This window comes from Pantherophis guttatus, chromosome 10 (genome assembly GCF_059756535.1).
Source record: "Pantherophis guttatus breed Tessera chromosome 10, ASM5975653v1, whole genome shotgun sequence".
In the NCBI taxonomy this organism is placed as follows: Eukaryota; Metazoa; Chordata; class Lepidosauria; order Squamata; family Colubridae; genus Pantherophis; species Pantherophis guttatus.
Window position 1 is genome coordinate 19,066,463 of NC_142072.1, and position 12,603 is coordinate 19,079,065.

The following is a 12,603-nucleotide window of genomic DNA, read 5'->3' on the forward strand; positions in this document are numbered from 1 at the left end:
AGAATAGAATTTTTATTGGCCAAGTGTGATTGGACACACAAAGAATTTGTCTTGGTGCATATGAATAGAATAGAATAGAATAGAATAGAATAGAATAGAATAGAATAGAATAGAATAGAATTTTTATTGGCCAAGTGTGATTGGACACACAAGGAATTTGTCTTTGGTGTATACACTCTCAGTGTACATCAAAAGAAAAGATACATTCGTCAAGAATCAGGGTTTCTCAATGTTGGCAGTCCCAAAACTAGATAAAGGGAACCCAATGAAAGAAAGGATGGATGAATCGATAATATATGGTATCTATTTATTGAATTATTGACCAAAAATGAGCCAAAGTGACAGATACGTGTCTAGCAAATGAAGCTTTCCTTTCAGTACCTGGGGTGCCCCCTTGGGCAACCGTAAAGGTAAAAGTTCCCCTCGCACATGTGTGCTAGTTGTTCCCGACTCTAAGGGACAGTGCTGATCTCCGTTTCAAAGCCGAAGAGCCAGCACTGTCCGAAGACGTCTCCGTGGTCCTGTGGCCAGCATGACTAAATGCCAAAGGCACATGGAACGCTGTTACCTTCCCACCAAAGGTGGTCCCTATTTTTCTACTTGCATTTTTTAACATGCTTTCGAACTGCTAGGTTGGCAGAAGCTGGGACAAGTAACGGGAGCTAACCCCATTACGCGGCACTAGGGATTTGAACCGCTGAACTGCCGACCTTTCGATCGACAAGCTCTTAGCCACTGAGCCACCGCATCCCCAATAACAATAACTGCCGCTAAATATTTCCAACAGCCATTGATCCATCAGCCGGGAGGAATTTGAGCCCATTCTTCCTTGCAGATCAGCTTCAACTCAGCGATGTTGGTGGGTTCCCTGGCATAAACTGCCTGCTTCTGCTCTATCCACAACATTTATTTGTCTAGGATTAAGGTCAGGATTTCAACTTGTCAGGTCCACAACGTTAATTTCCTTCTGCTCAAACCCATTCGTGCATGTTTTGGGTCATTTGCCTTGTTGCATGACCCACTTTCTCTGGAGCCTCAGTTCAAGGCAGATATTGACATGCTGGCTGTGGGAATTCTGGGAGTTGAATTCCACCCATCTGAAAACTCCCAAGCTTGAGATACACTGGCTTAATGCATTGGACCGAGAATAGGGAGCTTCAGGTTCCCCTTCAACTTGTTGTTAGTTGTGAAGTCGTGTCCGACCCATCGCAACCCCATGGACAACGTTCCTCCAGGCCTTCCTGTCCTCCACCATCCTCTGGAGTCCATTTAAGCTCACATCTAATGCTTCAGTGACTCCATTCAGCCACCTCCTTCTCTGTTGTCCCCTTATTCTTTTGCCCTCAATCGTTCTCAGCATTAGGCTTTTCTCCAGGGAGTCCTTCCTTCTCATTAGGTGGCCAAAATATTTGAGTTTCATCTCCAGGATCTAGCTTTCTAAAGAGCAGTCAGAGTTGATCTCCTCTAGGACTGACCAGTTTGACTGCCTTGCAGTCCAAGGGACTCGCAGGAGTCTCCTCCAGCACCAGAGTTCAAAGGCCTCAATTCTTTGGCGCTCAGCCTTTCTTATGGTCCAACTTTCACAGCCATACATTGCAACTGGGAAAACCATAGCCTTGACTATACGCACTTTTGTTGGCAGGGTGATGTCCCCTTCAACTACTGGGGACGTCTTCCAGTCCAAGAACTTGTATGTGTAATTGGTGAAACATTGGCTAAGGGGCAGGGAGACCTAAATACTAGTCTTCACTCAGCCACAAAAGCTTTGTCTCTCTCAGCCCAACCACCCTCTCACAGTTCTAGTGGGGAAAAATAGGGAAGCTGTGCTATCTTGGGCTCCTGGAAAGTTGGGACATGAAGTTAATAAATAAATAAATGAAGCTACACTAGATTGTATACAGAAGGTAATACATCCAGTTCCTAAGGAGGATTAAATTTAACCCATGACCTTTTAATTGGATTACCAGATCTATTGCAGCAATCTCAGTGCTGCTTTTCATGACTGTCCGCTCTAAATGTGATTTGATCCAACAGATTCCTATTCAGAATGGCTGGGCTTTCAATTTTCTAGGATAGCTCAGCATGCTGTTTGAAACCGGTCTTCGTTCAACAAACCATATTCTTTTTTTTCCTCCGTGCATGAAAATGGCTAAATTCACCTGCAGGCAGGTCTTTTTTGGGGGGGGGGGGGTTAATTTGTACAATTTGTCAGTTGTAACAAGCATAATTGACTTGTTACACGTTTTAATGTAGAAAGATATTCGTCTACGCATGCCCTATTTTATATAATAATTTCTTCTCCGATTCCTGTATTTTTCCATTCATATACAGCTCGTTGCCTCTCTCAGCAAATCAAGTCCATAATCAGACAGTTGGCTTCTGCTGCCTTTCCCTCCCCCCCAGTGGTAATTCAGTACCCAAATATAAATGTTCTCAAAGTTAATTTCTATTTGCTTCCATGGAATAAAATCCATAGAATGTTAATTACGTTGGCAAGTATTTCACTGGCAGATTCGAGTCAACAGCTCAACTGCATTAAAAAATATTAGCTGTAAGCCTTCCAATCTGCATGCTTTTAGTGTTGAACAAGACGGACCTGACAAAACTTCTATTTTAAAAATCTCCCTTAACAACTGCTTAGCTCAAGCATCTGTCAGTACCATCATCAGTTTCATTAGCATGTCAGCCGCATCTTACATTTTGCATTCATTCAAAGGATGAAGGCTTAGCATGTTTCCAAACCTGTATCTGCTGTGATAAGACGATTAGAAATGCAAGACAAGGCTAATTGGTGCATTCAATAAATCTTGATTTAATAAACTGTATTCAGGGTTGCTATTTAAATTAGGTAACAGCCAGTTCTGGAGTAGTAGGAGGCAGAACGAGCATGCCCCACGTGTTCTACCCATTGCATAGATAGAGTACTACCCCTCCTCTTGGACATTTGGGTGGGAATGGCCAATATGCTTCCCCTCCCTTCCCCTGAAAACGCCAGGTGCCTTTAGCAGGGCTGGGCAGCTACCCCTCTATCTTTATGTAGGGTGTTGATTGCCACTTATAGGCAAAAAAGGACATGACTCATCCTTTGTGGGAAATGGATGAAAATACTGTACTTCCTCTTTCTAGGCTGTGATAGATGTTTGATCTGTACTCTAGACTTCATTGCTTCATGCAAGCTGCCTGTATAAGATCTTTGGTGCTATTGATTGGGATCATATCCTCCGGGTATGAGTTACAACGAGCCATACGCAGTCAAGATTGATAAATGTTTAAAATTCCTTCCATCTCAAGGCTGTGTGTGTCAAAATTACAGATATGGAATACAACATTCGTATGTTGATCTGCTTCCATTAAGCAGCAAGGGTGTCAAACTGGCGGCCTGTGGGCTGGATATGTCATACATAGGCCAAGCACGACAGCTCCGCAAAGGGGAAAAAACGTCGCGATACATCATGTGACGGCAAGGTGACGCCGCAAGTTTGACACCCATGCACTAAGGCGTCACTGAGCTTCAGCAAAAATCTCCCCTCGTGCTTGCTTTCATTACAGGTAGTCCTTGAGTTACAACCCTTTGTTTAGTGACTGTTCGAAGTTACAATGGCACTGAAAAAAGTGACTTAACAATCAGTGGTGAAATCTAAAATTTGTTACTACCGGTTCTGTGGACGTGGCTTGGGGGGGGGTGGTAATGTGACTGGGTGGGCGTGGCCAATTTTTTTTTAACTTTTAAAACCATTTTTTCTACAACCTCTTCAGCGAAGAGGTTGTAAAAATGCTTTCAAAAGGCTCCGACGATCCCAGCTGAGTTGCCTGATCGTCAGAGACTTTTTTTCTTTTAAATGCCTCTGCCGATCAGGCAACTCAGCTTGGATCGTCAGGCATCGTCTTGGATCGTCAGCTTGGATGTCAGCTTGGATCGTCAAACTCAGCTTGATGATCAGGCAACTCAGTTTGGATCGTCAGGGACATTTAAAAGAAAAAAAGCCTCTGATGATCGCGTGGCTTACCTGGGCATGGGGGGGCGCAGGGATTTTTGCTACCGGTTCTCCGAACCACCCAGCACCATCACTACCGGATCGGGTGATCCGGTCCGAACCAGGAGCATTTCACCCCTGCTTACAATGAATCCTCGCATTTATATCTTCTGCAGCAGCATCCCACGCTCACATGACCAAATTTGGGTGCTTGGCTACCAGCATGCATTTACGATGATATCAGGCTGTCAGGGTCCTGTGATCATCGTTTCTGACCTTCCCAGGCAGCTTCCAACAAACAGTCAATGGGAAAAGCTGGATTCATCTAATGACTGCACGATTCACTTAACAGCAATGATTAAAAAAGTGGTAAAATCTGGTGCAACTTCCTTAACAACCACCTTGATTAGCAATGGAAATTTTGGACCCAGTTATTAACTACCGTATTTTTCGGAGTATAAGACGCACCGGACTATAAGACGCACCTACCTTTTTTGGTGAAAACAAGAAAAAGAAATCTGCCTCTGCCTCTCAGCAATTTTGCCTCGTTGCAGTAAACAGCCTGTTTTACTTTCATTTTTGTTTTCAGCATAGCTTGATTAGCACAAGGAAAAAAAATCTGCTCCAGCAATTTACCTCCTTGCAGCAAGCAGCAGAGCCCTGCGCAAAACAGCTGAGATCAAAACAGCTGAGAGTCGGGAGGCCCATCCAATCAACTTGTGCTAATTAGGCTGTCCTGAAGCTGAAACGAGCTGTTTCTTCTTGCTGCTTGCTGCAAGGAGATGAACTGCTGGGAGGCAGCGGCCAAAGGGCGGGGGCCAGTGGGTGGGCGGGGCTACATTCGGTGTATAAGATGCACCTAAATTTTCACCCCCTTTTAGGGGGGAAAAAGGTGCATCGTATACTCTGAAAAATACAGTAATTATTTCATTAAATACCTGTAGTCTGCCTTTCTACCCAAATGGTCTTCACGGTGGCTTCTTATTCAATTTATTTGCCCGCCCACCCAACACAATACTTGCTTTGAACAAAATATGCCATTCTCCATCTTCGTGTCATAAAGCTTTGTTTATTTACACATACCATGGTCAAGACAGTACTCTCAGTCAACAAATATGTTATTCATTCTAGAAATCAGTGAGGCAAGAACGTTAGCTATCATTCTGAAAAGGACCATGACTGTTTCCTCAAGAAGAATTTAAGAGAAATTTCCAAACAGTCTTATGCTTGTAAAACGATTCCCAGATCAATAACCCAGGAAGTTTTCTTTTTTCCCTTTGCAGTTACGCCTAAATATTTACTTAATATTAGGGAAGATGTGATGGAATGGGAAGAAATTCAGTTTCCTACAGATATCTCCAGAAGATATCAAAGCAATAATCAAAAAGGAAGCTGGAGATTTTGAAGATGTTTAGAGAGATGCTTTTCAAACTTGGGCACCTTAAGATGTGGCCTTCAACTCCTAGAATTCCCTAACCAGCTGGGGAATTCTGGGAGTTGAAGGCCACATGTCTTCAAGCTGCCAAGGTTGAGAAATACGGCTTTATTTCATATTGCCCAGGGACCTTTATGGATCTTAAGTGCAAATTCGCTCTGTGAAAGTGGGCCAAAGTACCTGAGTATCTTCCATTCAGACTCCACAGGGCCACTGAAAACTGCAGAGAGGTTGACATTCATGTTAATTCTTCCACAAAACCAGGGTTAAAATCTTATTCATTTCTACTGGCAACCACCAGAAACCTGAAAAGGCTAGGGACTGTATTTTCTGAGATGCTTTTTACATTTCCCAGTACACCCTACAACTGGGGATTTTCCGCTGATCATCCATCCTCAATACAAAAACCACATCTAACAGAGCTTAGCTTTTTAAGATCAGCCAAGGTTGTCGAAGTGTTGTCATCTGCTGGGGAGAAGGAGCAGATAGAATCTTGATACAGTACAAATTAAAAACAAAAAACTTGCAGGAAATCAATGTCTTTATCTAATGGGCAAAATGGCCAGAGATAGCTAAATAGGTTGCAGTTGAAGCACCAGGATATTTTTAAATGCTCCTCCGTTTAAATAATTCCTGCACATTTAAACATAAATATCACACACAGGAAAGGAAGGAAGGAAGGAGGTTTTGGTCACAACTCAGTGACATCTGCAAAAGCTGGCTTTCTTTCTATTTGCAGGGAAGTATTTTTAATCCCCCCCCCCCAAAAAAAAACATTCCATTGCAGTCTCCAAACATTATTATGAAATGATGCAATTCATCCTGTATTACCCAAACCTGCTAAATATGAAAACCAGGCCTAATGCAAAGGACATTACAACCTAGAATTTCATTGTCGGAACAATTATTAAAAGCACAAACATTATGATTTCAAGATGGCGGTCTTTCGATTAGCAAAACATGTGTCATCACATTCTCAACACCTGGGGTTGCAGACCAACGTCGGGACACTAAACTTAAATCATGGTGCGTTGATCTGAAAGGTATGAGTTTTCAGCGGCGATATGTCTTCAATTGCATAGTTTTCATGGGAAAAAATGTTGAACTGTTGACTAAACCCTTTGACCAGGGTAACAGAATACTAGAATGTATCCTGCCTCCCTATTCCCAGGTTTGGGAGAACAAGATATACTAAATAAAACAGAGGACACACTAGTGAACTGCATCAATATATCTCTGGTTAGCCATGCCTACCAGAAAAAGGGGAAATAATTAGTTTTCAGTGTGGGGAATCCCTAATACATATCTCTTGGAGAATGCCATTCTTCCAGTTTTTAAAAGACACACAATCCCTGGTTATCCCAAGGAAATCACTGCTTCTGTTATAACAGAGCATCGGTACAGTCTGTTTAGCTACTCAAATGCCTTCTGCGTTTGCAATGCTGGAGCTGTTCGGATCCCAATGCAATTCATCTTACCATGGAATACTTTTGTATCTGCAGGTACGTTGATCCTTAATCAATAATTATTATTTTTTTTAAGAATTATTATATGAGTTCATCCCTACTTCATCTGCCTTCTGGGCTCAATGAGTGAAATAACAGAAAGGGAGGGGTAATAAATAAGACAACCACACCTACAGTATTCCTTCAATGAGCATTCACTCGTTTTTGCTGTGTGACATGATCCGACAAGAAGCATGTTCTTCCTGGACAACGGTTAAGGTAGCAGGAGTATAAATTTCGGAGATGCTATCATTGTTTTCCAGGGCGCCGTAGGAAAAAGAAGACTTCAGTTCAGGTTGAACTGCAGTTCCGTTGTCGTGCAGATTCTGCATGCCTGAAGGACAAAGGTGGAGGGGTTTGAAATGTAGGGGTTTGAAAACAGAGAGAAATTCAATTGCTCTCTTTTAACTTGTCACTTCCGTTAACCCAACCAAACTCTAATTTCATCTTCTAAAGGAGGGCTGCCTGGGGAATTCTGGGAGATGGAGTCCATCCATCATAAAGCTACCAAGATTGTTCTAAAGCAGGGGTCTGCAACCTTAAACACTCAAAGAGCCATTTGGACCTGTTTCCCACAGAAAAGAAAACACCGGGAGCCACAAAAACCTTCCCATGCCTATTTCTTGAGCGGCCACAAAACTAGCATATGTAGTTGAATTAAACCTTATGTTTTCTTCTGAAACTTTTCTTTTCTTGGATTTATCCATGGTTGGCCTACCCAGGGTTGAAAAGCTCAATAAATCGCGTGCTGGCGGGTGTCGCACATTGGCGATTGTGATGCATATTTTGAGTGACAAGGAGCCGCAGCAGAGGGGTGAAAGAGCCACATGCGGCTCCAGAGCCACAGGTTGCTGACCCCTGTTCTAAAGTTTTGATCTCAAAGCCTACATTCTGAGACTTGGCTGGAACCAGAGTTGCATCACATTGGATGGCAGCAGGATTGGATTACCTCAGGATGGTGTTTCTCAGCCTTGGACATTTGAAGACACAGAATTCTGGGAGTTGAAGTCCGCATATCTTCAAGGGAGTGAGGTTGAGAAACACTGCTACTGAAATATCCAAAATATGGATCCCCTTCTCAAGTTAGAATGCTACGTTTGGTCCTCAGTGCCATATTTGCAATTCTATGACTGAACTGGTATTTGGATGATATAGTATGCGAGATTGCTGACAAACAAATATAATCAGTCAATCAATCAATAAAATTATTATTATTGTCATCGTCATCTCCACATTGAATGGGGACAATGTCCAAATCTTTGAGGTTTTTCAAGGTTCTTGAAGGGTGAATTAATGTTTTAATCCTCTACAAGACCTAAAGGAAATTTTTGCCTTAAATTTCTCCCTCAGTACTCCAAAATTAAATCTAAAATGGATGAAAGTGGATTCTGAAAAATTACTTATTTAATACCCTCATTTCTAGGATGCCCATCTCAATATATGAGATTCTCGGCAGCTGTTAAAATAGGAGAAAAGCAGAATAAACCAGGGACCAACATTATAAATAACATAAATAGAAGCCAAGAACATTCATGACATTACACTTTCAATATAACCACGGTCAAGGTACGGGTTCTTTCACATTGCTTAAATGCCAGAGGTGGTATTCAGTAGGTTCTGACCAGTTCTGGAGAATCACTAGCGGAAATGTTGAGTAGTTCGGAGAACCAGTAAATACCATCTCTGACTGGCCCACCCCCATCTAATCTCTGCCTCCCAAATCCCAGCTGATCAGGAGGAAACGGGGATTTTACAGTATCCTTCCCCTGGAGTGGGGTGGGAATGGGGATTTTGCAGTATCTTTCCTGTGGAGTGGGGTGGGAATGGAGATTTTACTGTATTCTTCCCCTGCCATGCCCACCAAGCCACGCCCACCAAATCATGCCACACCCACCAAGCCATGCCCACAGAACCAGTGGTAAATTTTTTTGAATCCCGCCACTGTTAAATGCCCGGTTTTTGTACCTGACTGCAGCAAGTGGTACAACTAAATAATAAAGCGGGGTGAGGTTTGGGGGTAGACTAACTTTTCCAAAAGCCTGTCGGTTTTTACCAGCTTATCAAAAAGGTACTAGATTTTAAGATTACTTGGCATGGCATCCATGGAGATGTACGGCTCAAAAAAGATGCATTTCCTCTTGTTTCTAGTGATCAGAAAGACCCCTAAAAAGGCAATGAGGCACCTGAAAGAGATTTTAAAAGGACAAGGTAAAGAAGTTTGAAACATAGGTAAGAGAAAAACGTGGCTGACAGCTAAAAGTGTTAGCGACACATTTGACCTCACAGAAAGTGAGTCATCGGTCTCCATGCTGCTTCAGTTCATGGGGCAAAGTAAACATTTCCAGACACTTTTGAAGTGAAACATCTCTGACGAGCAGGAACATCAAAAAACAGTTCTAACTAAATTTAGTTCTTTCCAAAGCCATAGGGAGAGCTGAAGTGCCCTTCTAACCGTCTGAGAAATTTACCCAGACCTTGTTTACTGACTTAAAATAGTTGTGCATGAGCCTTCTCTACCTCAACATAAATTCTTAAGGGAAAGAACAGCGTCAGGAGGCTTTGCAGGAATAAGGACGTTGTTGTTATTATGGTTAACTGCACAGTCAGCCAGATGCTTAGACTAGATTTGGCATTTTTATCTGCCTCTTGAGTCCTTTCTATGGAGCTGATTAATAGTATTAAGTGCTGTTAATAGTATTAAGAGTATCATCCCAGGATGCCAGCTGTTCCAAGTAAAGCTGCCTTTTGCAATTGACGGATGGTGAACTTGTCAATGACGATGGCATTCAAGTGGTGTTCTGGTTGTTTTGGGATTGCACCAGGGGTGAAATGCTCTCGGATCGGACCGGATCGCTCAATCCAGTAGCGATCTTGGCCGGTGGTTCGGCGATCTGGTAGCGACGGCGGAGCATAGCTTTGCCCACCCGGCTGGGTGTCATTACTTTCTGGTTGTAACCAGGAGGTAATGTGTTTTTTACCTTCTGCGCATGTGCAGAAGATTTGGGCATGCACAGAAGGTCTTCCGAACTGGTAAGGAAGGTAAGTAGAATTCACCCCTGGATTGCACCAAGACTCCTTTTACCATCGGTACTATTTTCACTTTCTTATTTTTAAGAGCAGTGGAAACTGATGCAGGCAGAATACGAGGAGAGGAAAGAAGGGTGAAGAGATGATACTCTGATTTTCTTGAAAGGAACAGCATCCGCTGCTCCCATGGATTCTCTCCAGGAAGAAGGGCTCCTAGGCATCTCCACCCCCTAAGCAGTCCCTTCGACATCCCAATTCTGAACTGACAACCTTTTCCATATCTAGTGGTGTCCAGCAATACAGCATAAGTCCTGCCCCATGCATTGCACAATGCATGCACCAAAAGGATGAGACTTCTGTCCTGACACTCTTTCCTTTATCAGTCTGTCCTCACAATTTCCCCCTTCTGCAGACACCGCTGCCCATAAGTTCTCAGGACTGTCCTAGCAAATATAAGACTTGAACTTTTCGGTCAAGAGGATGGGACCCTTCTTCTGAGTCCCATCCCCGAGGAAGATACACCTGATGGGACCCAGAAGAAGGGCCTTCTCGGTGGTGGCTCCCTCTCTCTGGAACATCATTCCCCCAGAAATTAGAATGGCCCCCACTCTAACACTCTTCCGGAAGGCACTGAAGACCTGGTTCTGCCAGTGGGTCTGGGGAACCCAGAGCGGGATAGAGCCCACTAAATGGCTCATGTGATCTGCTATCGCTGGGGCGGGAGATGGGGGGGTGATTTTATTATATTATTCTATATTGATTTATTTGATTCCTTTTATTAGTTTTATTGTTTTAAATGTGATTTAATATTCTGTAAACCTCCTTGAGTTGCCATGGGTGAATAGGCAGCAATATAAATTTTACAGTATATTATCAAATTTATATTTTGCTGATAAAGAAATAAAGGGAGACTAGTATAGATCTATTTCAAGCTATTTAGCTCTCATCAGCTAGCCATACCCTTACTCGGATTCGAACTTGTGAATGTGACTGCTTGAGGGCTCCTGGATTGGAGCTGAAAAGCCAAAGGGAAGCAGGATGCTCCCTCCAATATTGGGGTAGACCAGGTGCTTCGACAGAAAAACACTTTACACACACACACACACACACACACACACACACACACACACACACACACACGGAAAGAAAGAAAAAGAAGGAAGGAAGGAAGGAAGGAAGGAAGGAAAGAAAGAAAGAGAAAGAAAGAAAGAAAGAAAGAAAGAAAGAAAGAAAGAAAGAAAGAAAGAAAGAAAGAAAGAAAGATAGATGGCATTAACTCCTCAGATTCTCCTCAGATTCTTTGACTACGGACAAATTAAGCTTTAATTACCAACAAATACTACATTGATTTGGTTTCCAAGAAAGGGAAAATACAGCTAGCCCTTGCTTAACGACCATTCATTCAGCGAACATTCAAAGTTATGCTGGCACTGAACAAGGAGACTTATGCCTCAAACTTGCAGCTGTCACAACCTCCCTGCAGTCACACAATCACAATTTGAGAGCTTGGCAACAGGCACGCAATTATAATGGTTGCAGTGGTCACACAGGATCACCGCTTGCAACCTTCACTGGCAGATTCTAACCAGCAACGTCAATAGGGAAGCTGGCAGGAAGCTGCAAGTTGTGATCATGTGATGTTGCGTTTAATGCCCGCACAGATGTTGCATAGCAACAGCAACCAGAATTGCCATTGTAAGTTGGCACGCTCATGTGATTATTCAATTTACAACTGTGTTGTTTAGTTTCCAGCCCAATTAGGGCCATTACCTGAAGACTACCTGTACGTATTTACGATTGTATAAGGCACTGCAATATGGGCAGGGATTGGGATAGCGTTTCCCAGTTCAGCAAACTCCAGACAGGGTTGTGAGTGAGAATAAGATCAGCTATCAAATGGTTTCATTAGATGCTTTTCAGGCAACCAAGAATCCATCCTCAAATGTTCCCAAACTATTAGCAAAGAGTGGGCAACTAACAGCCCTCAGACTCTGTTTTCAGTAAGCTGAAAACGATTGATAGTGTTTCCCACCATTCTGAGATAGAAGATGCTCAAAGCAGCCTTCCAATAGCCATCATACATTAAAAAGAACCAACTTGCCAAGCAGAGAAAAAGGAAATGCAAGAGACACAGGTTTACCAGAAGCCAACGAGTTAGATCAATATTGTAAACTTACCCCAAACAAAACATACAAATATGGAGAACATCTTCTGCAATAAAGTCCAAATAAAAAGTTGCACCTGAAGAGAAAAGAAGCCTTTTCAAATAGAAAAAAAGTTTCTATTTTTTAAATTTTTTATTTTCCATTCTTCCAATTTACATAACAATAAGCATTTTTTTAACAGTACTGTCTCATATATCTCTTAGTTACCTACATTTATTTCTATACATTTTTGTTTCTCTGTTCTAACCACTTATATCACTTATCCCAAACCTCGTAAAATTCTGTTTTTTCCTTGCCTTTTATTTCTAATTTGAGCTTATACATCTCAGCACATTCTAATATCTTATGAATAATCCTCTCATTGGCTGGTATATTTTCAAGTTTCCAACCTTGGGCATAAACAATTTGTGCTGCTGTTACTATATGTAAAATGATATGTTAGAATTGCTTCTTTATCTTTTGATTAATTATTCCTAATAAAAATAATTCAGGTTAAG

At 42.3% G+C, this 12,603-nt stretch overlaps 1 protein-coding gene across 3 annotated transcripts in view; it reads right to left on the reverse strand.

Annotated features, from left to right (window-relative positions):
- Positions 1-5,023: 5,023 nt before the first annotated feature.
- Positions 5,024-12,603, reverse strand: part of NIPAL3 (NIPA like domain containing 3) — a 34,631-nt gene continuing 27,051 nt past the window's right edge. For all 3 annotated transcript variants that reach the window (XM_034413476.2, XM_034413478.2, XM_034413477.3), the window contains exons 10-12: positions 12,119-12,182; positions 9,003-9,097; positions 5,024-7,248 (exon numbers count right to left, since the gene is read on the reverse strand). In XM_034413476.2, coding sequence (XP_034269367.1) covers positions 7,070-7,248; positions 9,003-9,097; positions 12,119-12,182 — 338 coding nt within the window. In that variant the 3' untranslated portion in view covers positions 5,024-7,069. The remainder of the gene's footprint in view (positions 7,249-9,002; positions 9,098-12,118; positions 12,183-12,603) is intronic.